This window comes from Bos indicus, chromosome 4, assembly GCF_029378745.1.
Source record: "Bos indicus isolate NIAB-ARS_2022 breed Sahiwal x Tharparkar chromosome 4, NIAB-ARS_B.indTharparkar_mat_pri_1.0, whole genome shotgun sequence".
Taxonomy (NCBI): Eukaryota; Metazoa; Chordata; class Mammalia; order Artiodactyla; family Bovidae; genus Bos; species Bos indicus.
The window spans coordinates 77,120,426-77,144,967 of NC_091763.1; the positions used below are offsets into that span (position 1 = coordinate 77,120,426).

The window sequence follows — 24,542 nt, forward strand, 5'->3', positions numbered from 1 at the left end:
TCGGGGGCGTTAGAGACTTTTATTCAGAGGAGGCAAATTGTGTCCCCTCCCAGAGCAGTGTTAGGCAGGTAGGTAATAATCAGTTGTATTAGCATGCACAGTGTTCCTCCTAAACAACCTGGCCATTTAAAAATTAGTCACGTCATCATTTCTGTAGTACAGGTTAGCAGCACGGTGACTTAGAGCAGGTTAACTTCTGAAAGCGACCACAGGTGTGAGCCCTGCCCGGCCCCTGTGCTCACGACAGAGCGGGTGCTGGGGTCGTGGCTACAACCGCCTGTGTGCCACATGCGCCTCCCTGCGCGCGGGATGCCTTCCAAAGTTTCCTCAGTGTGATCACCGGCATTTGAGAATCGAGACACCTCAACTGCACCCCTTGCTCTGGAATTCGCCCCGTCAAAGACAGGCTGCACTGTGCTTCAGGGTGTGTGACGATTCTGAGCAAGACCCCATCTGGGCACAGGCTGCACTGCCCTGAGATTTGGAAACTGAAGCCAGATGTGCTAGTCCCTGGAGTATCTTGGGGACCCGCCTGCCTGGGTGGGTCACGTCTTTCTGTGCCACTAACCTTTTCTGCCCCCAAATTTCACTTTCCAATTTTCAGGCTTAGACAATTGAGCTCATATGATCTGGCTAGAAAGCTGAGATTAAAAATAACTTGCCCAAAACTCACTAAGGCTATATGACTTATAAATGTCAAGTGATCAGAACGAAGGAAACTTAAGAGTCTTTCCCTTTGGCCTGTGGACGTCCTGGCTGCCACGAGCTGGGACACACAGAGAGGAGCCAAACAGCGCAGTGCTGGCTGCTCTCAGACCCTCACCAAGTTTGTCTGTGGATGAGATAATATCAGCGGGCACGGAGGAGTCCAGATCAGCATCCAAAATTCCCAGGGGGTCCAGCTGTGCTACATGGTGCCCTCGTATCTACGAATGGGCCAGCGATGGAGAGGGAAGGACACACACAAAAGGACAGGAGAAAAAAAAGAGGGAAGGGGTAAAAAAAAAGTAAAATTACATTAAAATTAGTGTTTACAGATTCATTCTCACCCACGTTTGAAGAAACAGTTACCGGAGCATCATCAAAATTTACACAACTAATTCCGAGAGGATCAAGTTTTGCAATGTGGTGACCCCTGACCTGGAAGCAATAATACAAGCAGTCATTAAGCAGGTCCTGTGGGCTGTGAGGGGGTTAAAAGTTACATTTAACCTTTCCCTGAGAGCACCAATTAACCCAAAAGTAAGCCTTAGAATAGTTTATTTTAAAGCACTATCGGGCATTAAGGCTTCCCAGGTGGCTCTAGTGGCAAACAACCCGCCTGCCAGTGCAGGAGACATACGAGACGCAGGTTCGATCCCTGGGTTGGGAAGATCTCCTGGAGAAGGGCAAGCAACCCACTCCAGTATTCTTGCCTGGAGAATCCCATGGACAGAGCAGCCTGGAGGGTCACAGTCCACAGGGTCGCAAAAAGTCAGATGTGACTTAGCATGCAGGCATTGGGCATAAAAGCAGTTCTATAAAAAAGGGATAAACTCCTCAGGTTATGATAAACCTGGCAATCTAAAAGGACCCATTTCCTGGCATCCTGACACAGTCTTCCTGGATAAACAGAAATGGGAAATGCTTGGGACTCTGACTCGAGTGTGAAACCCACTCAGCTGAGAACAGCCTGAAGTCCCTCAGGAAGCTGCATGGCACCGCTGTGGGGTCAGGGCAGTAAGCACCAGAGCAGGCAGCGGCACCAGGGACTGCAGCGTCTGATCGGCACCGTTTGCAAACAGAAGGACGGAAAACCCCTTCCAGCTTCCAAATTTGTGTCTTTAATTCTTGGACATTTTATTCAGTTTCCTGCTAGCAATTTGCAAAGAGGAACAGCTTTTATGAAGTCACTAGAAGACCGCAGAAATGACTGAGGCTGAATGAGTCAGGCAGTGGTCAGCACGCACCAGCTGTGCCTTTTCTGTAGAAACGCCTGCTGTGAACAGCACCTGAGAGCACATGGCTATCTATTCTCACTTGCCCTGGGGACAAAGCCTCACTTGCCAGGCTCCCCCAGCAGGACAGATCCACTCTGTGCTGCCTGTCTTGACACTTGTGGCAACTGACCAGGTGGGCAGAGAAGAACAGTCCATATGGCCGTTTCCAGGAAAGAGAACAGTGGAGGGATGAGGACTCCACAGTGGGCTCCTTTGCCAGGTTGCAGCGATGCCAGGAGAGGCAGCAGGGGAGCCCAAATTCTGGGGGCTCTCAGAAGGGCTGCTCTTGGCTCAACGGTTCCTCTTCTCCTCCTGAGAACTACTCACAGAGCAGATGGTAAGATCTGAATCCCAGGCTCCTCTCCACGCCAGGCAGATATCCCGGAAGGGGCTTCTGGGCTCTGAGCAAGGCCATGGGATCCACTGGTTCTGCCCAACCCTCCTCCAGTAGGAATGCTCATGGAGAGATGGCCCCTCTGGAGGATCAGCTGCCTCTCCCTGCTTCCATGGGCTCTGCTTCTGTCCCCAAACCCTACAGGTTCACCTTCTCTTTTTGTATGTGGGCGTTAGCAACTGAGAAGGGACCGTGCCTGAGGGAGCAGCATACCCTCGGGGTCACCGCTCCCTCCTGGGGATCAGCAGTTCCCTGGCCAAGCGGGCATGGAATGAGCTTCCCTGCCCACAAACCATTCCTGCCAACTCATGGAAAGAAATACGGACAGGCGCCATGGGTGGCAGGGGATCTGCTCACATGGCAAGAGCATGTCTGGGCTCCTTTTCTCTTGTCATATTTCATTTTTGCCTCCCTCCACCCCAGAGCAGGGAGCAAGTGCCTAGTGTTTGGTGGGGGTCAAAGTTAAATGACCACCTTCACTGGGTCGGCAGGGTGCTGTCACAGATGGCCGCCCACCACCTTACCTGGTAAGCCCTGATGAGCGACTGCACCGCCAGGTGATCCTCCACCAGCTTGTCCACGTTGGGCTGGGCCTCCACCAGGGGCCCTGCTCTGGCCACAGCTGACAGGGAGCCCGGGCTCAGGGGGAGTGGGCTCTGGTAGGCGGTGCCTGGGGGTGCTCCAGCATTGGTGTTTCGGAAAAAAATGTCCCATGACTGAAGACAAAGAAGGAATACACTTGTCACTCCACTGCTCCCATAGGATGCATTTTTAGTCAAAAAGAGAACCTCTCTTGGCAGGTAAGTCTTTTTTTTTTTGGCAGGTTAAGTCTTGATTGTGTCCATCTACCAGTAGGCTGGTTGGGTCAACATCTTCATACTCTGGACAGCCTGCTTCTACACTCTGAGGGTGGGTTTCTCAGGGGCTGGGTCCCTGCTTTCATCATTCCCTCCTGATGGGCCTCCTCACCCGCCAACCCCATGACGCACATGCCCTCCCATCAAAACCCCCAACGCCAGGCACCTCTGCCCCACTTGCGTGTGCCAAATGCTTCTACACGGGCAGCCCAGGATGGGGTGACTGGAGGACTTCCTGCCCCATCTGTCCCCTCCTGGTAATCTAGCAGACCAATGCTCTTGGCACTCCTGCCTGAAGGGCTACAACTGCCCCAGATCCTCAAACCCCCATTGAACCTCCTGAGGGGGACAAAAGGTATTTAGACGCCAGGGGCTTTCTAGACCCCAGGGGCTTGGCACAGCCTTCAGGGCCCAGGCCTACCTGCTCATGCTCACTTCCTGAACACAGAACAGAATCAGGGGCTGTATGTGAGAGGCAGTCCAGGGCTCAGATGTGTGAAGCCGCAAGGGCCCCTCACTGACCCCTAGAGAAATAGCCATTTCTGTACTTCATTGAGGAGGCTGCTTGGGAGTTAAGAGCTCAGGTTGTGTTGTCAGGGGCAGAACCTTAATTCTGAGCTCTAAGATCTTGGCAAATAACCTAAATTTATGTGCTCAGTTTTTTTCATCTGTAAGATGAGGACAAAAATAAAATCTATATTCTTCATAGTTTTTTTTTTAAATAAAGACTAACGGCATTCAGCACACAATCTGGTAGGCAGTTCATATTACTGGTAGTAACTGAAAATACTGCTGGCTTCAATTTCCTTTGTGCTAATGTGAACTAACTCCTCTTCCTATTATTTTTGACTATTTTGTGTAGGATTCATTTTTTTTTTTTTTTTTTCGGTCCATGCTGTGTGGCTTGTGGGATCTTAGTTCCTGACCGGGGATTGAAACTGTGCCCCCTGCAGTGGAAGTTCGGGATCCTAACTACTGGAATACCAGGGAACTCCCTGATTCAACTTATAATTTGCACAGATACTGTGAACTGTAATAGTTTATCTCAGACGAAGATGTGAGGTTTTAAAAAAATGTAGAGGTCAGAAAAACTAAGGTTTAATAAAACTTCATTGCCAAAATAAATATAGTAAAACTCAAGCAGTTTAGACCCTGGAGAAGGAAATGGCAACCCACTCCAATATTCCTGCCTGGAAGATCCCATGGATGGAGAAGCCTGGTGGGCTGCAGTCCATGGGGTCACAGAGAGTCAGACACGATTTAGCGACTAAACAACAAGAAGCAGTTTAGAAACGTGAAAACAGTCTTTCTTCTCTGCCATGCGTTTTTCCAGTTTCTAAGATTCTTCTGTCAGTGAACTCTGGTGAGACTCCTTGAAAAACCTGGAGAGGAGAAACTTCACTAGATTTGTGTGCACCTTCCTAGTAAGTGCGACCAAGATGTTGTTCAGATGGGCCTGTCTGGGAGCTTGCACAGGTACCAAATGGGTCTGTGTCTGGGCAGAAACCTGGAGATTGGTCCTGAAGGTCTGGCTTTTTCAGGCAGGTTCTTTATGTCGTGTAGACAGATGACTTGGACGGTCCAAGAGACGGCTGCGTGTCACCACCAGTCACAACCCTCTTGGGATGGACACAGGCCTGGAACATCACACAGGGCAGCCCGGCCTCTCACTAAAAGTGTTTCTGAGGGGAGTGCTCCAGAACATTTATATCATTCTACAATAAGAACATATTCCTTTTGTATTCAGAAAAAATTAATTAAAAAAACTCCAACTATTAGGGAGATGATTATACAACATGGTAAACATATGAAAAACCAGAACTGTATATTTTTTACGTGAATTCTATCTCAGTAGCATTTAAAATGCTTTAACAAATCTCACTATTCAAAGTTTTATTGTTTTTACCGTTCTGGTTACTTTTTAGTTTGTCAGTTGATGGTAGAAGGGAGATCTGGGGTTCTCTTGTGGCGCCAGCCTTAACACTGACTGTAGAGAATCTCACATCATGCAACCTGACAACCAAGGACATTCTTCATCTGGGGCATGGAACCCCAAGACCAATCTCTCCCTCTGAGTTCTCTAACAGGAGTAAAAGCAGTATGTCCACCAGAGAAAGCAACTGACTTAGTCCTGTGAGAGAAAAAGAGAGGATGTCTCAGGATCAGCAGCCTAGGGCAAGGTAAGGCTGCCCCGGGCTTGGCATCCACCTAGTTCCTTCAGAGGGCCTAAGGAGCAGACATGCTGGACACCCCCAAATATTTCCAACTTTGTGGAGCTTGAACAGCAGGCCATGCAAGCTCCATGCATTCTGGGAGTGGCTCTGGCCCAGGGCTCTCTCTGGCTCCCACCCATGCCTCCAGTAACCGAGGGCCTGGACTACAAGGAGCCTTGCTGACATAGCAGGCAATAGGGCAAGAGTCAGACCAGCCTTGCACGCCAAGAACCAACAGCCTTGTAAAACCCAATCTAGTTTCTACTTTGCCCCCAGCTGGTTCTGGCACTGGAGTCCCTACCCTTACCTGTGTCCACACTAAGTCCTGCTGTGGACACACACCCTGGGCTCTAAGTGGGGGTGGGGCCGTGCCCTGGGGGGGCAGGGCATGACCCTGAAACCAAGGAGCCTCTGGAGAGCAGCACACTTTCTTCAAGCCTTAAACACCATCTTCTGCCTCACAGAATACATGAAGACGTCTCTGAAATGCAGTGGCAACTGCCCAACAAGACCTTGGATAGAGAGGGTCCCCTGGCTGCAAGCCAACCCCTCATCCTGAGGGGCACCAGCTGCTAAAAGATCCAGAGCCAAAAGGCACAGCAAAAACCACAAGTTCATCTTGCTTCAGAAAAATCAGCTTTGACTAACAAGAACAGTGGTGGCAGCTGCAGGGGTTGGGTGAGGGGGCAAGTTATCACACTGATGATCTGAGTACCTGGCGTGCCAACCACACCCTCCTGGGAAAGGTGCAGGCAGGCAGGACTGACACAGAGCGGCCACCAGGCAGAGATGCTGATCAGGCTAAGTGAGTCAGAGCAGGGCAACCCAAGGATAAACATTATCTCTCAGGCTGGCTGACCCTTGTCAAAGCCAGCAAACAAAAAAATCAAAGAATTTCCAGGGCTGACACCTGGAGGGCACAGGCCTGGCAGACAAAGGCTATAGGACCTTCCAGTCCAGGACCAGGGAGGTGGGGGGGAAATCGCAGTTATCGGGCCTCCTCTCTCTGACCTTCTTTTGTGCTTGGGATAAAACTCCAGGTGATTTTCAATTGGCTGAGGACAACAACGACGGAAATTCTGCTCAAGCTGGAGGCAGTCAGAAAAAACTGGTTCATACCGGTATTGCAGAGAGCTGGGAACCATTGGGAAAGAATATGCCAGGAATGCAGCGTCCTCCTTTCCTGTAATTCACCCCCACCGCCTGCACCACCAGCACACAGCAGCTGGTGCGCAGTTCTGCTCCCCTGCAGCTTGGCCAGGCCCTCCCCCACGAGTTCCAGGCAGGAGGGGCGGGCACCTGCACTCAGGTGACTGCCAAGCCAAGGAGCCCACCCCAACAACCAGCAAGCCCCCCTTCACCAGATCTGATCACTTGGTGACAGACAATTGTTGGTTCACACAGTTTGCAAAACCTTCTCATTGCAACTTAAAGCAGGTAAAGTTTAATGAAGTCAGACCTCTTAAAAAGGCTGTGAAACACTGTAAAGCAATTATACTACAATTAAAAAAAAAAAAAAAAGGCTGTGACAGTGAAGGTCATTTTTTGGCTTGCAGGTTTCACCAGCCCTGGGACTCTGAGCCACGCTTCCTCTTCCTGCTGCACTGTTCCCCAAGGTGCCCCTTCTACCCACCTCCCCCACACCTGACCTGGCTTCTACATTCATTCAGCCATCTGCACACCCCACCCCACCCCACCCCCACCGCCCAGGACACTCATCTCTGAGATGTGATGCCTGATGTGATGCATGGCTTTGTCACTATATGGAGGATTTCCCTTTGGATAATCGCAGCCCTCATGTGTACACACCTCAGCTTGATACTTTATTTACCTGTGTGCGTACCTGATGCCAGTTTTATCTCTCTGCAGCTTCCCTGCTGCCAGAACCAAGTGTCTGCAGACCTGCTGCAGGGACAGGTGACCATGAAGCTGAAGTGATGGGTTAGTTCGAGGCCCCTTCCCAAATGAAGAAACAGGTGACCACGAGGCTGAAGTGACAGGTCAGTGGGGTGCCCTTCCCAAATGAAGAGAAAGCTTCAAGAAGAGGATGCCTGTGTGGTCTCACGTGCCCCCTGCACCTAGACCTTCGCAGCCTTGATACCATGGAGGTGAGCAGTCCTGGCCCTCAGAGGAGCTGTGGGCTGGCCACTCACCTCCCGTGGGTCGGTTTAAAGCCACCAACTTGTTGCTGAAACAACTTAAACCAAAACATGATTTCAAGTACAAATAAGGATAACATTCTGGTTGAAATGAAACCAGAATTCTTATGTTTACTTTTAGATAACTAAAGGCATTTAACTGCAGTACATGAAGCTTTGTTTTCAAAAGCCCTCACTCCTATACTGCTCCATAAAACCTCCCAGACTTCTTACACAGGCCTCATGGGTTTCCCCTGAAGTCACCCGTCCTCTTCTCCCCTATTAGGGGAGCTTGTCAAAGCTCCAAACACTTCTCTAACATCTAAGGAAGTTGGTCCGGTGGCTGGCACGTAGGAGGTGCTCAACATCCTGCTAAGTTAAGGTCAGACAGGACCAGGCCCCTTCACATCTTGGTAGGGCTGGTGTGATGCGAGGTGCTCTGCTCAGTGGGCTATCAAAAATGGTGCTGGGGGTGTCAGCTGTGGTGCTGGGGCGGTTTCAGATGCAGCTGCGTGGGATGCCCGGCACACTGTCTGGAGAGGTACTAGGTATGGTGTCAGGTATAACGCTAAGTGCTGCACGTGGTGGGGTATCAGGTGTGGTGGTGGCCATGGCGTCAGCTCTAAGGACGTGGCGCGTCCAGAGTCCTCATCTCAGACAAGGTGCTGACCTCAGTGAGGGTGGCAGTGCTAATCAGGGGACACGCGCGTCAGCGGTTCACTGAGGCAAGCGGACTTTACCCTGTTGATTGTCAGCAGATTGCAAGAGTCTCGGGGCCAAGTTCCTGACGGTGAAGGTCACAATAGAGACTTGTTCACGAAGGGTTTGGTTTTGGAGGGGTTGCAAACACACTACCACGGGCCCTTTCCCCCACTTCAAAGGCCTCCAACGTGTGTCAGATATGTGGGCCAGCGCAAGTGTGTGACCTCACAGGGCCACACACACGTTGAGCCCACCGGAGGGGGCCTGCCTGCTGCCTGCCCACTCGTGGGGGCCTGGGAGCCCCAGTCCTGCCCCCTGCAGGCTGGGCAAGGGTGCAAGTCCCTTCAGCTGTCTGCCTGATTCCTTGCCTATAAAAGTATGGAGCATGGACTACTTAGGACAGCCCTGTATTTGTGTAGCATTTTACACCCTTAAACTGTGGGTATACTAATATTTGTTCAAGAAACTGATGATCAAAGCTTAACCCTAGTGTTACTGATGCTTCTTCTTGCTGCTCAATCCTGTGACTCTGCATGCTGGACTGAACAGACTGCTTTCTCTTGTCCAAAGTCCCCTTCTGATGCAACTCCTGCTGCCACCCTGCCGCCCCCTCCCTCACTACGGAACAATCCTCACCCTCCCGCGCTAGGCGCCCTGGTACGGAACATGATGTCACCTAATAGCCGCCACCACCCTATGCTGGGCTCTTTGCCAAGGACCCTGACGTAAAACCGCCCCGGGCAGTGGGTGCGGGAGCTTCTGGCCACCTCTTGGATGGACCAAACCCCAGGCTCAAAGGCCACCACAACTGATAAATGAATGACGGCCAGGTCTGGACGTCAGACCCCAGCGCTGTCACAAACAACCGTTTCACTGTGTTCTGATGCTGACGATGTGTTTTAACTGCCACAAACATGAGATTCAGGGGAACAAGTGACCAGGGAAAACTCATGCATGGCCAAACAAGGGTTTGGCAGGTTCAGGCTAATTCAGTCAAATAAATGGACAGGCAGTGGCTCCGATACTTTGGCCACCTGATGCAGAGACCTGACTCACTGGAAAAGACCCCGATGCTGGGAAAGACTGAAGGCAGAAGAAGGGGACGACACAGGAGGAGATGGTTGGATGGCATCACTGACTTGATGGACATGAGTTTGAGTAAGCTCTGGAAGTTGGTGATGGACAGGGAAGCCTGGCGTGCTACAGTCCATGGGGTCACAGAGTTGGGACACAACTGAGCGACTGAACTGAACTGAGTGGCTCCTGGAGCCACAGATGGTCACCCATGACTTGCTGGCCAACAGATACGGCTCAAGGATCCCAGTGCCCTGGAGAGTGTGGGCACCTCTCCGAGGCTGTCTCCCTAGTCACCCCACACAGGGCTTCTCCAGCTTAGAAAGTGTACATTAATTCCTAAGCACCCAGCTTTCTGTGCACACCAGCCCAACTACTGTATGGAGCCAAATGATTCATGTCTCTGCACTGGGCAGTGTCTACCACCCTCCTGGTGTGCGCCATCTGTGCTAACTGCTGGGCTCCATGCCTTTTCTGAAAACACCACGTGTGACTGTCCTAACATCCTGAAGAGACGCTGCCCAGGGTGAGGGGAAGAGGAGGCCCTTGGTGGACAGCCACAGGACCTCCACCAAAGGTCTGTGCTTCAGAGCTAAGCAGTCTTAAAAGCCATGCACAATGCTGGGCTTCAGACCCCTCCGACCAAGGCAGGGCCTTGTTCAAACCATCCCCAGCTGAGGACGGGCAGAGCCATGCCCCGACCCAGCTCACTGCCTACAACCATGTCTAGGAGGAACCAGGATCTGGGCCTGCCAGACCCTTCACCACAGAACTATTTCTATAGTTAAAACCAGGGGCTCTGCTTGGGGATTCCTCAACCACAGAAGTCAAGTGAATTGTGCTTGATTAGAGCAACACTTTGTTTTTAAAACCAGTGTTGTACAGGCGAGAGAACATCTCCAGACAAGTTCTTCTATCTTCTCTCTGTATCTGTGTGTGGGTAAAATGTCAATAAACACACAGGATTAGCAAAGAAAAGCCGTCCTGGCTTAGCCCTAAGTGCTGATGGGGAATGATGCTTCCTGAGTTTCTGACCCAGACTAAGGGTGGTGGCCCCATCATATCATTATAGAAAGCACTGTGGTAAGCTGCTCAGCGGCCACACATCCTTCCAGGTCCACACAAAGGCCCCCTGAAGTGGTTGTGAGGCTCCTTCATTGGAGGCGTGTCCCTGGGGACTGACCCAAGATTTGTTTTGATCACAGCCATGGGTAGGAGTGGCAGTGTGTAAGTTCTGGGTGGGGCATCCAAGGCCAGCAGGCTCTTCTCCCCTCCCCTCTCCTCTCAGAAATACGCTGAGCCCTGTGAGGCGGTCACTCTGGTCCCTGGATGACGGCAGGGCCTGGCGAATAGTTAGCACCAAATGCCAGATGTGAGGAGGTCCTTTGTGGGGCTGCAGCCTAGCTGAACCACAGCTGCACGGGAGCTGGGAACCAGGAGAAAGACTTCGTTGGTGGTGTTTTGAGTTGCTAGCTTTTAGGGTTATTTATTTCATGAACACTCACAGGAACTAGATTTTTACTGCAGGAAAATATTATATGCAGGACATCTGTGACCACTCTCATGAGCAGTCTTCCTGGGATTCCTCAGCAAGTGAGAGCCCATGCCCTCTGCCTGGCTGGCTGCAGCCAACAGTGCATTCTGTCAACTCAGTGTCACAACTTCCAAGGGCAGCCATGTGGGACCACACGCACATCTGATCCCCCGTGCGCCTACTGGGCATCCCACCTGGAGGACCCAGTCCAGCCAAACCAAGCCTCGGGCCCAGAGAGAATTGTGTGTCTGTGAGTCATGACCACTTAGAGAGAAGGCCCTAAACTTACAACCTGCTCGCAGACAGCAGAACCCAGAGCCTGGCAGACCCTCAGTGGGGTCTGGCACAGATGGAACAGGAAGAGCCAGTGGCTTAGAGGCTCTGAGCTGATGCTGATCACCAACCACCACAGCTCCTTTCTGGGAAAAGCCCCAAAGGATCCCTCCTTCTGACAATGTTTCCTTCCTTCCTTCCTCAGAAAGGAGGCGCCAGGAGAGTGGCTGGGGTGGAGCTCGCCACTCCCTTCTCAAGAGCAGACCCAGCCCCAAGGATGACGCTCCTTTCTTGCTTCTGATGTTCTCCTTCCCCTTGCGGTCACTCTGGATCCCTCTGCAGTTATCACTGACATTTAAAAACCCACTATTTTTGCTTAACATACAGTATGAAAGGGTAATCATTAAAAAGTCATGCTCCCAAAGATGCAGCATGCTTTTATTCCAAGTCTGCCCTCCTCTCGCTGCAGGCTCAGCTTTGTCAGCGCCCGATGCCCTCACCCTCTTCCAACTGCCAAGGGGTCCACGTCCCCACAGCGCTTCACAAAATAAGCAAACACTCCTCTGCTTGACCCCTGGGGCCTCTCAACACATGTCGCAGCCCAAACTTTTGGTTTTCACGTACTGCCTTTGGCTCCAGGCACCGAGCCCCGCAGGACCCTCTCCAGTGCTCACTGAGTGCCCCCCGACCCTCTGTCCCTCTGCAGTGCCTTTCCTGGGCACAGGCACACTGTCCCTGGTCAGGCCTATTCCTTACCGTTCAAAGTTCAGTATGACTGGCACTTCCCTTCAGAAGCCGGTGGGGTTTACCCTGTGCTCTAACTGTGCTTTGCTTATAGAATTTTTACAGGCCTGCAAGCTAGAGGGCCCTGAATGCTCACACCTCCTGACAGCAACTCAGTCCTCCAAAAAACACTGTCACGAGCTGCAAACTGCCACACACGTAAAGTGAAGGCGCTGCTTCATGACCCCTACACTTTTCAAAGGTGCAAATTTTATTTCCCTGATCGCATAAACACAAATCCTTTAAGAGTAAAACACCATACTGGAGTTTTACTGGAGTTAGGGAAGATATTCTTAGCGGTTTAGTTGATTTAACACAAAAAGTCACCAGGGTTGAGATTCCTCCTGATGTAGGAAGCTCAGTATGGAGAAACTTCAAAATGCAATTGAACAGCCTTGTTCACTGAAAGCCCATTAAGCATACCATGTGCGTGTTTTTCTCCAAGGCCAGCAGAGAACTAGAGAGCACCATGGCTGTTTTTAAAGTGCAGCCAAGGCAGTTTCAAGCGGCAGGATGAAAAGGAATGGTGTCACTGCATACTGTGGATGACACATATCTGTTTCTGCTTTGCTTGTCTGGTTCAATTACAGAAAATTACAGGATTGTGTTTCATAAGCAGAGAAGAAAGAAGAACAGCGTGGGCCTGAAGGGCGGCGTGGCCAAGTTCAAAGAGGTGGGACCGAGAGCCTGGAATTCGCACCTCAAGTCCCTAAGAGGTCCTGTTGTGACCATGCGAGACAAGAAAGCTGTTATTACTCTTGGCGGCAGGCTGGCAAAAGGCAGGAGAGGAAATGGACTCAGTTAGCAGTGGAGGAAGACAGGCTTTCAGGAAGTGGGCAGAGGTCACTCAGAAGGCCAAGCAGGGGAAGCAAGCTCTAACGGACAAAGGACAAGGTGCCAGCCCAATCAAAAGGGGCAGGGAGGGCACCACAGGGAGGAGAAGGCACAGGGCCTGAGCCTGGGTCCTCCCAGGCAGGGCTGACACCACATGATGCCTGTGGGTGGGGTCCTCTGAGGGTTCAGCAGCTCTCAGTTACCTGTTTGTCTAAAACACTAACAAGGACAATATGGCTTTGATTCTGTATTTTAGATGTAATTAAAAATAAGACGTCACAATCTGACTTATCCCCAACATGGCCAAGACCTAATGAGTGGGGGTTTTGCATGCTGACAGACCAAGCCTGGCTGAAGGTTCCTAAAAGGTTCGTGTAGTTAGATTTACTTGACAATGTGTTTAATACTGAAGTGCAGAGGCTGGACTGTAGAAAACGATGGGGAAGAGATGGCTGTCCAGGAAAGGACCACACCAAAGGACAGGAAGACAAGAGTACAAAGGCAGATCCAGGGCCGATCAGGTAACTGGGCGCAGAGGTGCAGGGAGTGCCCGGGGGCTTTGCACCCCTGAACTGCTCGATTACTACAAACATAACTTTCATAATTAGACATCTAGAAACAAAAGTCTTCTTTAAAAAGAGGGATAAGACAAAACTATAGAGTAAATTATAAAGTCAAAAATGAAATACACACTGAGAATCAGACTACAGTATTAGAGAATTACCTTGCTAGTTTGTTAGATATGGTTAAGAAACCATTCCCTTGTTAGAGTCACTCAGGTACATTTATGACAGAAATAATAATGGTTTGAGATTTGCCTTAATAAACACAAGTGGGAAGTATTTTACAAAACAAACCAACAAACAGAGAAATAAGCAGGGAAGGAGTAGATTTTTAAGGTCTGGCAAACTGTAGAGAGATGCTGAAGCTGGGCACTGGGTCTCCTCGTGGAGGTTCACCTTATACTCCTGTCAACTGGGGGGGAAAGCACAATGTTAGAGTTGTGAGTTACATTTTATTTGGAGCAAAATGAGGACTATAGCCAGGGAGTCAGCATTTCATATAGCTCTGAGGAACTGCTCCAAGGAGGTTGGGGGGTGGTCAGGATATTCGTAATTTTGGTGAAGGGAGAGTATATGCAACCAAGCACTTATTCTTTGCAGAAGGCTGATCTAACCTTGTGAAGGTTACTGCTAATCACAAGGAGTAGATGTCACTATGAAGGAATTTAGTGCTTTTCTAGATATGAGGAGATGAAAGAACTGGGTTCATAAAATCTTCCCTGGAAAATAATCTAACTACCTGAAGACCTGTCCTGCCAGTTTTTTCCAGAGCCCAGAGCGCCTGCTTTCTGACCTCCTCCTTGAACTCCTTTCAAGCGGTGTTAAAGGTTAGCGGCTGCAGAGGTTCATAATTTGATCTTTGGAAAGGTAGATAGCAAGTGTGAATTTGCAGTTGACACTCTTACTACATGTTTGACAGGTCATAAAAAGTTTAAGAAATAACAGGAGAGCAGAGAGGCAGAGATGCTAAATGTGTTCTGTTTCTGCTGAAAAAAGTCCAGTCCTAGCAGCTCCCCCGTGAGCCCTCTGCAAATGGAGGGAAGAGCACAGCAACTGAACCAGCTCTCAGGCAGGGAGTCTGATATCCCCTATCTGACGCAGAAATGAGAGATCAGAAAGATGATCAACCCAAATCTTAAAAGCTAATTTTCTTTATATCTCCCTATTTTTTTCTAACACAGACCAAAATAAAGCATTTTTAACAAAGTCAACAATTTCCAAGATCTTCTGTGTGTCATAGATGCCTCTGAAAATCTGAGCAAAGCTCTGGAACATCTCCATCAAAAAGTAAGCACACATCAGTTACTGGGCCTAATTCAATGTGGAGAGGTGATCAAGTCCACTTTGCTGGGAAGCCTGAGAAGGGGCACTGCCGCTGTGAATGTCCACTGATTTACACCATCCTGCCCCTCTCCCTCTAGGATACGCTGAGTCCCCAGAGAACCTGACAACAGAAATCAGCAGATGAAATCCGGCCCAAAGATGCCAACCTGCATGTATTCTCTTATTAAATTACAAAGTCCTTTTTGGAGATCCTTTCCCCACACCCCTGGAGAGTCTCAAAGAGGTGCTTGCTCTGACCAGTGGAGCCCGAGGAACCAACCCTCGCTCTAGACCCTTCCTCAGAAGGCTGCCTCAGTTTCGTCAGTAGTCCTCTCACTGTGCTGTCCTCACTCTAGGACAGATGGACTCCGTGACTATTCCACCCAGCCTGAGAGCCCCCAAGTGCTTCCCAGTCATCACATGCTACCTTTCTTGATGCTATGTGATAAAAATACTTTTCAAGAATTGGTAGGGGGGGGAAAAAAAGAATTAGTGCAGCAAAGAGCATTTTTAGGGTGGTGAAAATACTCTGTATAATATATTGTAACGGTGATGTAATACATAATACATGTCATTATGTATTTGTTCAAAACCACAAATGCACACCACCAAGAGTGAACCCTGGTGTAGACTATGGGCTTTCGGTGATGATGACATGTCAGTGCAGGTTCATCAATTATATCAAACATAAGTCTGGTGGGGAATGTTGATGGTGTGGGAGGTTCCATGTATAGGGGCAAGGAGTGAGTATATGGCGTATCTCTGTACCTACCCCCCAATTTTGCTGTAAACCTAAAACTCCTCTAAAGAGCAAATCTTAAAAAAAACTTTTAAGCAATAATAACAGTAATGATATTAACACAAATACTAATAATGGTGACAGTCACTGTGATGGTTGCTGCTCCACTTTTCAGAGCTCTGCATCGCAGAGTGGTGTGCTTCTTCTCTGCAACCCATTCCTGTGACGCAGGGCATCCATACACGGACACCCCCAAGCCTAGATCCGTATTATCTCCTAAGAGCTCATTCCAGTGCTATTCCCCCCTAAACTAAATAGAACTTAAGAAAACTTGTTTGGTTCTACAAAGAGGTTATATCTGAGAAAAGGAAGGTGAGGGACAGCGTGGACATGAGACGAAAGTCTGACTCTAAAACCTCTGGGCTAAGTTTATCTGAAAGAGAACCTTGCAGCAACTGTCCTCAGAAACTGCTAATATCTGACGTCACTGGCAGGGCCAGTTTTATAGGGCACTTCTTTCTGGGTAGTCCACTTGTCTACCATCTTGGGAGACACACCCCAGATCTCCTCCCATAGGAAACCAGATTTCACCTTGCTCATGGAGCAATGCAGCTTCCAGGTTGCCATGAAAACAGGGAAGGAAAAGACCTGGCTAGATGTCCTCCTTTGCCAGGCAAGGAGGTTCAGACCAAGAGGTGGCATTATCATACCAAGAGCCCTGATAAAACAGGGCTGGGGGCTCCCGCAGTCACACAAACATATCCAATCCTAAATGTCACTAACACTTTAGGGTAAAGGGTAAAGATTATACTCGAAGGCCTGACAGAAGCAGGCTGCTTTCTGAAGACAAATCCCTACAATTCACAAGGAAGGAAGAGGCCAGATCAACAGAGATGGCAGCCAGCCTCTGATGGGCACTTCCTCTGCGTAGACCCTGAACACCTCGCATATACTGTCTCCTCAGATCTTCCCACACCCTGCAAATGGGCCACAAGGAGCTAAGCAGCTTGGGGACCCACCCTTCAGCACCTGTACTGGGCCAGCTTCCTGACCTGAAAGCCAAGAAACAGTTATCAAAACTCATAAATATCACTGGCCAAAATGCTCTGAAGAAGTTCTGCCACCAAGCATGCTCTGTATCAAGTAACCACATGAAGGGAGAGGTTCTAAGGAACAGCCTCATACGTCAACACAGAGAAATTAGAAGGAAGCCTTCACAGAATTTACTTTTAAATACAGGAGAGGGACATAAACATGCTGATCTAAAATGTCATTTGTAGAGAAATCTCATGAGATGGTTTTCAGGTGTTCCGAGGACAGTGGGATGGACAAGCTTCCTGAAGGTCCTTCCTTCCGTGCGCTTCCGCCGTCCTGCAGTAGCCTTGGTGACGTCCTGGGAGTGGTGCAAGTGGTTCGTCACCTCCGTGGGGGTTTAACACGTTGGCTGTTCCAGGGAGCAAGGCCTTGAGCGTGCCGCACATGGAGAGAGGGAAATGCCCCTCCAGAGAAGGTGGCTCCTGTTGGGCCTGGGCTGACGGTCGAATTGGGTTGATGCAAAGAACTCGAGTCGGTGGGGCTTCTAGCCGCCTGCCTAACTTTCTTCTTGAGGGTCCTTAGAACACATGCACTTACCTGGACGGCCAGCCACCACCGGCCAAGACTCCAAACACGAAGACACCTGTTCCTTTGAGCCTTACCTTGTGTACACTTTTGGGGTTTTCCAACCAAGCATAGTACATTTCCTCCACATAGTTCGAACTAGTCCCGCTGAGGAAAGGCTCTGCAGCAACGGGGGCAGTATAGCACCGTATCTGCCCAAACGTCCTAGCTGCTGCTGGTCTGTTTTGTGAAAATGTCTTCACAGTCTGGGAAGCCGTTAACGGCCTCAACTTAGCAGCACAAGTCCTTAAGTGAAACATTCTTGTCCTGATGTCTCTCTCACGACTGTCTGCACCAAAAAAAAGAAAGAGAAGTTAGAAAGCGCATTTTAGCAGACAAGCCTACTGGGGGGAAAACCTCTCAGACTCTGGCTGGAGGAGAAAGAGTCTGTAAATGCACGTGTGGCTGTGTGCTCTGCTTGAGAGAGCACGGCAGAGCACGAGGTAGTCAAGTGGACCAACCTTCTACATACAGGGCCTGCACTCAATATGGGGAGGCAAGAGCACAGCTGCAGAGGTCATGGTCTTCACTTGCAAGTTTTGATCTAGGTTGAGGGCTATGATATATCATGACAGGGGCGCTTCCCTGATGGCTCAGCAGTAAAGAACCTGCCTGCAATGTAGGAGATGCACGTTCGATCCCGGAAGTCAGGAAGATCCCTTGGAGCAGGAAATGGCAACCCACTCTAGTATTTTTGCCTGGGAAATCCCATGGACAGAGGAGACTGGTAGATCCCCACAGTCCATGGGGATCGCAAAGAATTAAGACATGACTGAGCACATATAAATTTATATGTTGTGTAAAACAACTATAGGAAAAGGCAACAAGGATGAATTAAGGATTAGGTTAGTATTAATTGCAAAAGGAGAAATACTTTCTAATCTATCCGGAGATTACCGAGCCCTGATGGACTCGGTATTCTGGAGAACACAGAAACACTGGGGAAATATTTTGCTCACCCTCAAATAATTTACCTTTGAGCAGAAGAAAAAAATATATTAAAAATAATTACAGCAAAAGCACTGAGCACCTGAGAGGCACAGAAAATACCAACAAAACTCCCTGGGAGAACCCACTTCTCCTAAGTGCTCCTTTCCAGCAGCCAGGAAAGTTTGGGGAAGGGCACAGACAACAGGGAGGCCTTCGCTCTGAAGAGGAGGGGAAGGCAAGGATTTATAAGAATCAGTAGGAAGAAAGATCAGACAGATGGAAAAGTTTGAAAAACACAGGGGAGGAGCAAGAATTGTCTTGGCCGGCTGGAGGAATGGACTAGCTGGATGGCCAAGGGTCCGGATGCCACATTTCCTAAAACTGGAGCCAGGAGAGGGCCAACAAGGGAGGCAGGGGGCTCTGAAAGACAAAGGTATGGACAGCAGTGACCACAGAAGAGTCCACCTACCTCGCACTACTCTACAGTCAGTAGCTTGACCTGTTAGGACTCTTCCAAACCCACCAACTCCCTCAAGGCGGGCATTAGCTCTTCTGCTTTATAGGTCACCTTTCTGAGTTTGTTTACACTTTCCCCAAGGTTGAATGGATCTTGAGTTTGATGGTTGTAATTTTACTAAATATAATATATAACTCTAACTACACTATCCACTTTACAAAAGCAGCTGATGCACCCACTAGACCATGAAAGAGTTTAGACTGTCTGGGTTGGGAAGATCCCCTGGAGGAGGGCATGGAACCCACTCCAGTATTCTTCCTGGAGAATCCCCATGGGCAGAGGAGCCTGGCGGGGCTACAGTCCATAGCATCGCACAGAGTTGGACACGAATGAAGTGACTAAGCAGCTGCAGCGGAGGGTCTTGAACCACTTCCAATCATGTGTAAGCATTCAGATGCCTCTGGAAGGGGACAAGGACACTGTGCTGCTTCTCTTCCCATAAAAATCCCAGCTGCCCAATGGTCTCTTCCAGTCATAGCAAAACAGACTGGGGAAGGGGAGGGGAGCCGTTGGGCAGAAGTGAGGCTCACCATAGCCCTCTGCCCTGGGAAGTGGTGACTGATGGTCTAATAAACAATTGGCCTTAAAGCAAGTGCCCTGACTGTAAAGTGGGAATCACACCTCACCTCCACTCCTGCCTGAAGGAAATCCAAGCTTTGAGACAGGTTGAGAATTACCCAGAAATAAATGTTACATAAACTATCCTCTACATCGTTTGTAAGAACCCCTTCTCTTGACCCAAATATGATCAGGATATGCATAAAGGACACTGGCCTGTTTGGCTGCTTGAAAAAGACAGGTCAGCAAAAGTAGAATTTCAAAGCTAAACAACAAACAAAAACTTGCCCCTTAAAAATTAAATGCAATCTTTAGGATACTATCTTAACTCCTTTTTTAAAAAAAACCTTAAGTAACTTCAGTAGTTCTTCCTACTGCCAACTCTATTCCAATTTTCTCAGCTATTAAGTTTAAGGCTGACAAAAAGCTATCAAAGACACTGATGGCAAAAATACTATGACCATTGCTTTTCACATTAATTAAAAAAAAAACAACTCAGGCCGACACTCATCTGTTTCCTCCAACGTCATTATTATCTGCTGCTGCTGCTGCTAAGTTGCTTCAGTCGTGTCCAACTCTGTGCGATCCCATAGATGGAAGCCAACCAGGCTCCCCCATCCCTGGGATTCTCCAGGCAAGATTGGGAGTGGGTTGCCATTTCCTTCTCCAATCACTATTATCTAGGCAGCTTGAAATACTCTGAGTTGAAGTATTCTCCTAGAACACAGCAGTATCATCACCTCCATTAACAGTCATTATTCAGTTGCTGCAATACCCAATTAACAGGCATCGCACTGACAAGTACGAAACTGTTCATCTCTTCTTCCTAAAGCAGTCCTTCCAATATGATACAGTAAACAAACCACGTTACTGAGTTATCTACAGTCGTAAAATCTGACAAACAGCTCAGTGCTGCCCAGCATAATTACTAACAATCTTCAAACTTCCCTTAAGATGACTCATATGAGTCATAGGAAAACTTTGCCTTCAGCAGACAGCTCAACATCCCCCTGCCTCCACTCCAGGATGACCAGGAACAGCTGTTCCCTATCTGCAATCTGAGAGACCCACAGAGCAGACATCAGGTATACATTTCAGATTCTGGAAGGTTCGGATTCCATCCTTCCAATTCCAGAGTCAACATTAAGAATAGTGCATTTCTGGTAGGAATGCTGAACCGTTCAAACACTTTCATGAAAGCTTTGAGTTGTTAAAAAAGCCCAAGTGTTCTGACTTGTGGTTGAGAACAATATTTCTCCTTGATAGGGTGCCAAATATTCTTAGTGGGGAAAGAACAGTCTTTTCAACAGATGATGCCAGGGCAACCGGAAATCCACATGTGAAAAAATGATTTTGGACCCCTGTTTTACACCTTACACAAAATTAACTCAAAATGGATCAAAGACCTACATGCAAGAGCTGACACTGTAAGACTCTTAGAAGGTTTCTAACTTTCAAAATGGAGTAAATCTCCAGAACCTTGAGTCAAACAATGTGCCTTAGGACACCAAAAGTACAAACAACAACAACAAATTGGACTTCATCAAAATAAAAACTTCAGTGTTTCAAAGTGAAAGTCGCTCAGTCGTGTACAACTCTTTGTGACCCCATAGACCAGGCCAAAATAGTGGAGTGGGTAGCCTTTTCCTTCTCCAGGGGATATTCCCAACCCAGGGATCAAACACAGGTCTCCCGCACTGCAGGTGGATTCTCTACCAGCTGAGCCAGAAGGGAAGTGCCTAGTGCTTCAAAGGACACCATCAAAAAAGGCAGTCTAAAAAGGAATATATGCAAATTATACAGCTAATAAGGCACATGCATGCAGAATATTAAGAACTCATGACTCAAAAATGTAAATATAACTCTATAATGAAAAGTAACCCAATCAAAAAAACTGCCAAAGGATACAAATAGACATTTTTCAAAAGAAGACACACAAACGATCAGTAAGAATGTTAAAACATACCCAATATCATTAGTCATAAGGCAAAAAAAAAAATTGCAAATCAAAATCACAACAAGATAGGACTTCAGGCCCACTAGACTGGATATAATCAATACAATCAAGTGTTGGAGAGAACAGAAGAATTAGAACCCTCATACAATCCGAGTGGGAGTGTAAACTGGTGCAGCCACTTTGGAAAACAGTTTCTCAAAAAGTTAAACATAGAATTACCATGTGGCTCAGCAACTCCACTGCTAGGTATACAACCAAGAAAAACAAAAACATATGTCCACACAAGCCCTTGTACACAGATGTTCACTGCAGCATTATTCATACTAGCCAAAAAGTGGAAAAATTCAGAATGTGATAGAGCCATACTATGTAATAGAACTAAGCAATAAAAAGGAATGAAATACCAATACATCCTGCAACACAGATGACCTTTGAATATATTAAGTGAAGACAGTCATTCACACACAAAAAACACAATATTGTATGACTTCATGTATATGAAATGTTCAGAACAAGCAAATTGATACAGACATAAAGCCCAGGGTTGGGGGCAGTAAGGATCAGACAGGACTGATGGGTATGGGCTTTCTGCATTGACAGGTGGATTTTTTACCACTGAGCCATCAGGAAAGCCCAGGTATGGGTTTTTTGGGGGAAGGGGGAGATGAAAATATTCTAAAACTAGATTATGCTGATGGCTTCACGACATTATGGTATACTGTAAGACATTAAACTGTACAGTTTAAATGGGTGAATTATACGGTATATGAATTATACCACAATAAAGTTTTTTTTAAAATCTTTGTCAACAAATATGCCCAACCCTAAACTTCATTGATTCTTTTTTTGGCTACACAGAATGGCATGCGAGATCCTAGTTCCCCGACTAGGGACTGAACCAGTGCCCCTCTCCACCTCCATGCAATAGAAGTGTGGAGCCCCAACTGCTGGACCACCAGGGAAACCTCTCAATAAAGTTGTTTTTTAAAAAGTCTAAGGAGAAACACGAATCTGTCAATATCAATAAAGTACACAAAGTGACACTCTTTGTAACCGTTAATTTCAATACACAAGTATATAAATCTATACATTTGAGAAAAATAACATTAAAAAAAAAAGCAAAAACTAAAGCAAAATTTGTTTTTAAGGGTTAAGTGCTCTGCCCTTAGGAAAATAAAACAGAACTTTATCTGCGCCTAAACATTCCCCAGTTAGGCAGCACACACTTTACCCAAGGTCACCTCCCCATTCACAGGATGGGGAGATAAACTGACTCCTGACGTCTATGACCGTCATGCTGGCTAGGCAGAGGAGTAATCAGAGGTAAAAACAGCTTGGACAGTTTCTCAGGACATGAGTCTTTGAGGGAAAAGCACATGCATAGTTAAATGGCTGTTACCACTGTATGTTGCCTGAGAACCATTTTAAAAGTACAACTTACCTTGAAAGGCGGTTTTTTTTTTGGGGGGGGGGGCGCGTTTCAGACTCAAGATTCTCATAACAAGTCAAGAAAACAATGCTTGCTACATACCCACGGCTGTTACTCCAATATTCTAGCTTTAGCAGTCATACAAAGACATTAGGTACAGAGAGAGCACAAATACCAATTCTCTTTTACTGGCTGAGAATCTAAGGAGAATTCAACATCTTTCACCTGTGATGCCTCATCAACCATAAACTGAGAGGGAGGTAATGCAGGTTACTCTTAAACTGCAAAGGTATTTTGCCATCATTAGATGAGTGGTGGCTGAGCCTGCAGGGCAAACAAAGCAGAATGATCCTCACTATGTGAGCCTTAAATGTGCCACTTGATCTATGGTCAGTTTCCTCTGCCATAAAGTGAAGGGAACAATCAGTCCTGCTTTCTCAATGTCTTTTGTAACTATGATACAAAAATGAAAGAATTTTACACACTTTAAAAATACTTTTATGACTAAAGGACAATTTACCAGAAAAACAAAAAACCAACCAACCAGCCAAATAAACAAACAAAAAACAAGAAAAGCAATCCTGCAGCTAATGCTATCTCTTAAAAAAGCTGAAGTTTCCAAGGTAAACCTAAACAGAAGTAAACTTGGAGCGGGTAACTGACCAGACTGTAAGGAAGGACTTCCACCTCTGAACCAGGAACCCTAAACAAGCTTCAGTGCACAGGCCTGAAGACTGAACTGTCCTTCCCCAGACTGACACTGTTAGCAGAGGTGCCCTGACTGTGGTGATGCATGGTATAGGTAAGCTGGCATCTTTTAAAGGTGTTGGTTAAAGTACAAATTATTAAAATTTTATGAAAAGAAAGGGCAGTTGTCAATATTTATTAAAAACTTAAAAAGTATATACAGAACTTCTGTTTCCCACTACATGCAGCTAATAATAAGAGATGTTTCATTAAAAAAAAAAAATCACGATTCTGAAAGGTGGAGAGGAGACAGACTGGGAAGGGATCTTGGGGCCCAGAGGACTCAGAATTGAGTTCTCATTTTCTTTTTGCCTCATATATTCCAGGCTAGGTGCTGAAGAAGTTGGCAACCCAGAAATACCAACTACTGTAGACTCAAAAAAAGCTGCAACGTAAGTCTGCCCTCTCAGGCCAGCGGACTGAGAATGGGGCAGTCTAGCAGGACAGGATATTTTTAGACAATAACCACTCTACTGCAACCAACCCCACAGAAAAATGGTGGCCCGCTCCCACTCCACCTGGTAGTATCAGAGAAGATCAGCGACTTTCATCCCCACCAGTGACAACGACCCCCTCCCCCCAACAACATTAGTACAGGCCAGGAGGGAGCCTGGATTTTACTGCCCAGCAGCACAAGGCAGGCTGGAATCACAAAGGTCTAACTGAGAAATTACCACACAGCAGTGACAAGGAATCCCTACCCACAGATACCAAGGAGGCCAGGTGAGGAGCCTCTGCCTCCACCCAGTAATAACCAGGCAGCACCTCCTATCCCCCCAGCAGTGTCAGAAGCCTGTTCTGTTGCGCTCACCAACACTAAGATGACACACATTAGAATAACGTGGCAAAGCTGTAGAAGAGCCAGCATCAATATGCTTCCACAAGCAACTATGAACATGCTTGAAACAAATGAAAATAGCCTCAGTAAAGAAAAAGATATAGAGATGAACCAAATGGAAACTTCAGAACTGAAAATTACAATAACTAGCATAAAAAACCTGATAAACATGAACAAAAGGAATTTCCCATTCTGAACAAGAGGAAATAGACTGGGGGAAAAAAACCAGGGCCTCAGGGACATGTGGGACTATAATAAAAGACCTAATGCTGCATATAAATGTCATCAGAATCTCATGAGGAGCAGAAAGGGGAAGGGGCTGAAAATGTATTCAAAAAAATAATGGCTGCAAACTTTCCAAATTTAGCAGAAGACATAAACTTACAGATTCAAGAACCTGAGAGAACCCCAAACAAAATAAACCCAAAGAAATACATTCCACGATACATCATGAGCTTTTGAAAACTACAAACAACTCAAATAGTATATTTCTCACCAGAA

The 24,542-nt window shown here is 47.6% G+C and overlaps 1 protein-coding gene and 1 long non-coding RNA gene across 5 annotated transcripts in view; both read right to left on the bottom strand.

Moving 5' to 3' along the window:
* Window positions 1–24,542, bottom strand: part of OGDH (oxoglutarate dehydrogenase) — a 66,751-nt gene that overhangs the window by 36,141 nt on the left and 6,068 nt on the right. For 2 of the 4 annotated variants that reach the window (XM_019958927.2, XM_019958926.2), the window contains exons 2-4: window positions 17,104–17,354; window positions 2,898–3,089; window positions 824–926 (exon numbers count right to left, since the gene is read on the bottom strand). In XM_019958927.2, the coding sequence (XP_019814486.1) occupies window positions 824–926; window positions 2,898–3,089; window positions 17,104–17,325 (517 nt within the window). In that variant the 5' untranslated portion in view covers window positions 17,326–17,354. Of the gene's footprint in view, window positions 1–823; window positions 927–1,049; window positions 1,141–2,897; window positions 3,090–17,103; window positions 17,355–24,542 lie in introns of all 4 variants that reach the window. The other 2 variants (XM_019958928.2, XM_070788006.1) reach the window with 1 other exon arrangement.
* Window positions 4,313–17,097, bottom strand: LOC139182741 (uncharacterized). The gene is made up of 2 exons (XR_011566279.1): window positions 9,992–17,097; window positions 4,313–9,949 (listed from the first exon to the last, which is right to left on the bottom strand). It is a non-coding gene; the product is annotated as an uncharacterized lncRNA (long non-coding RNA).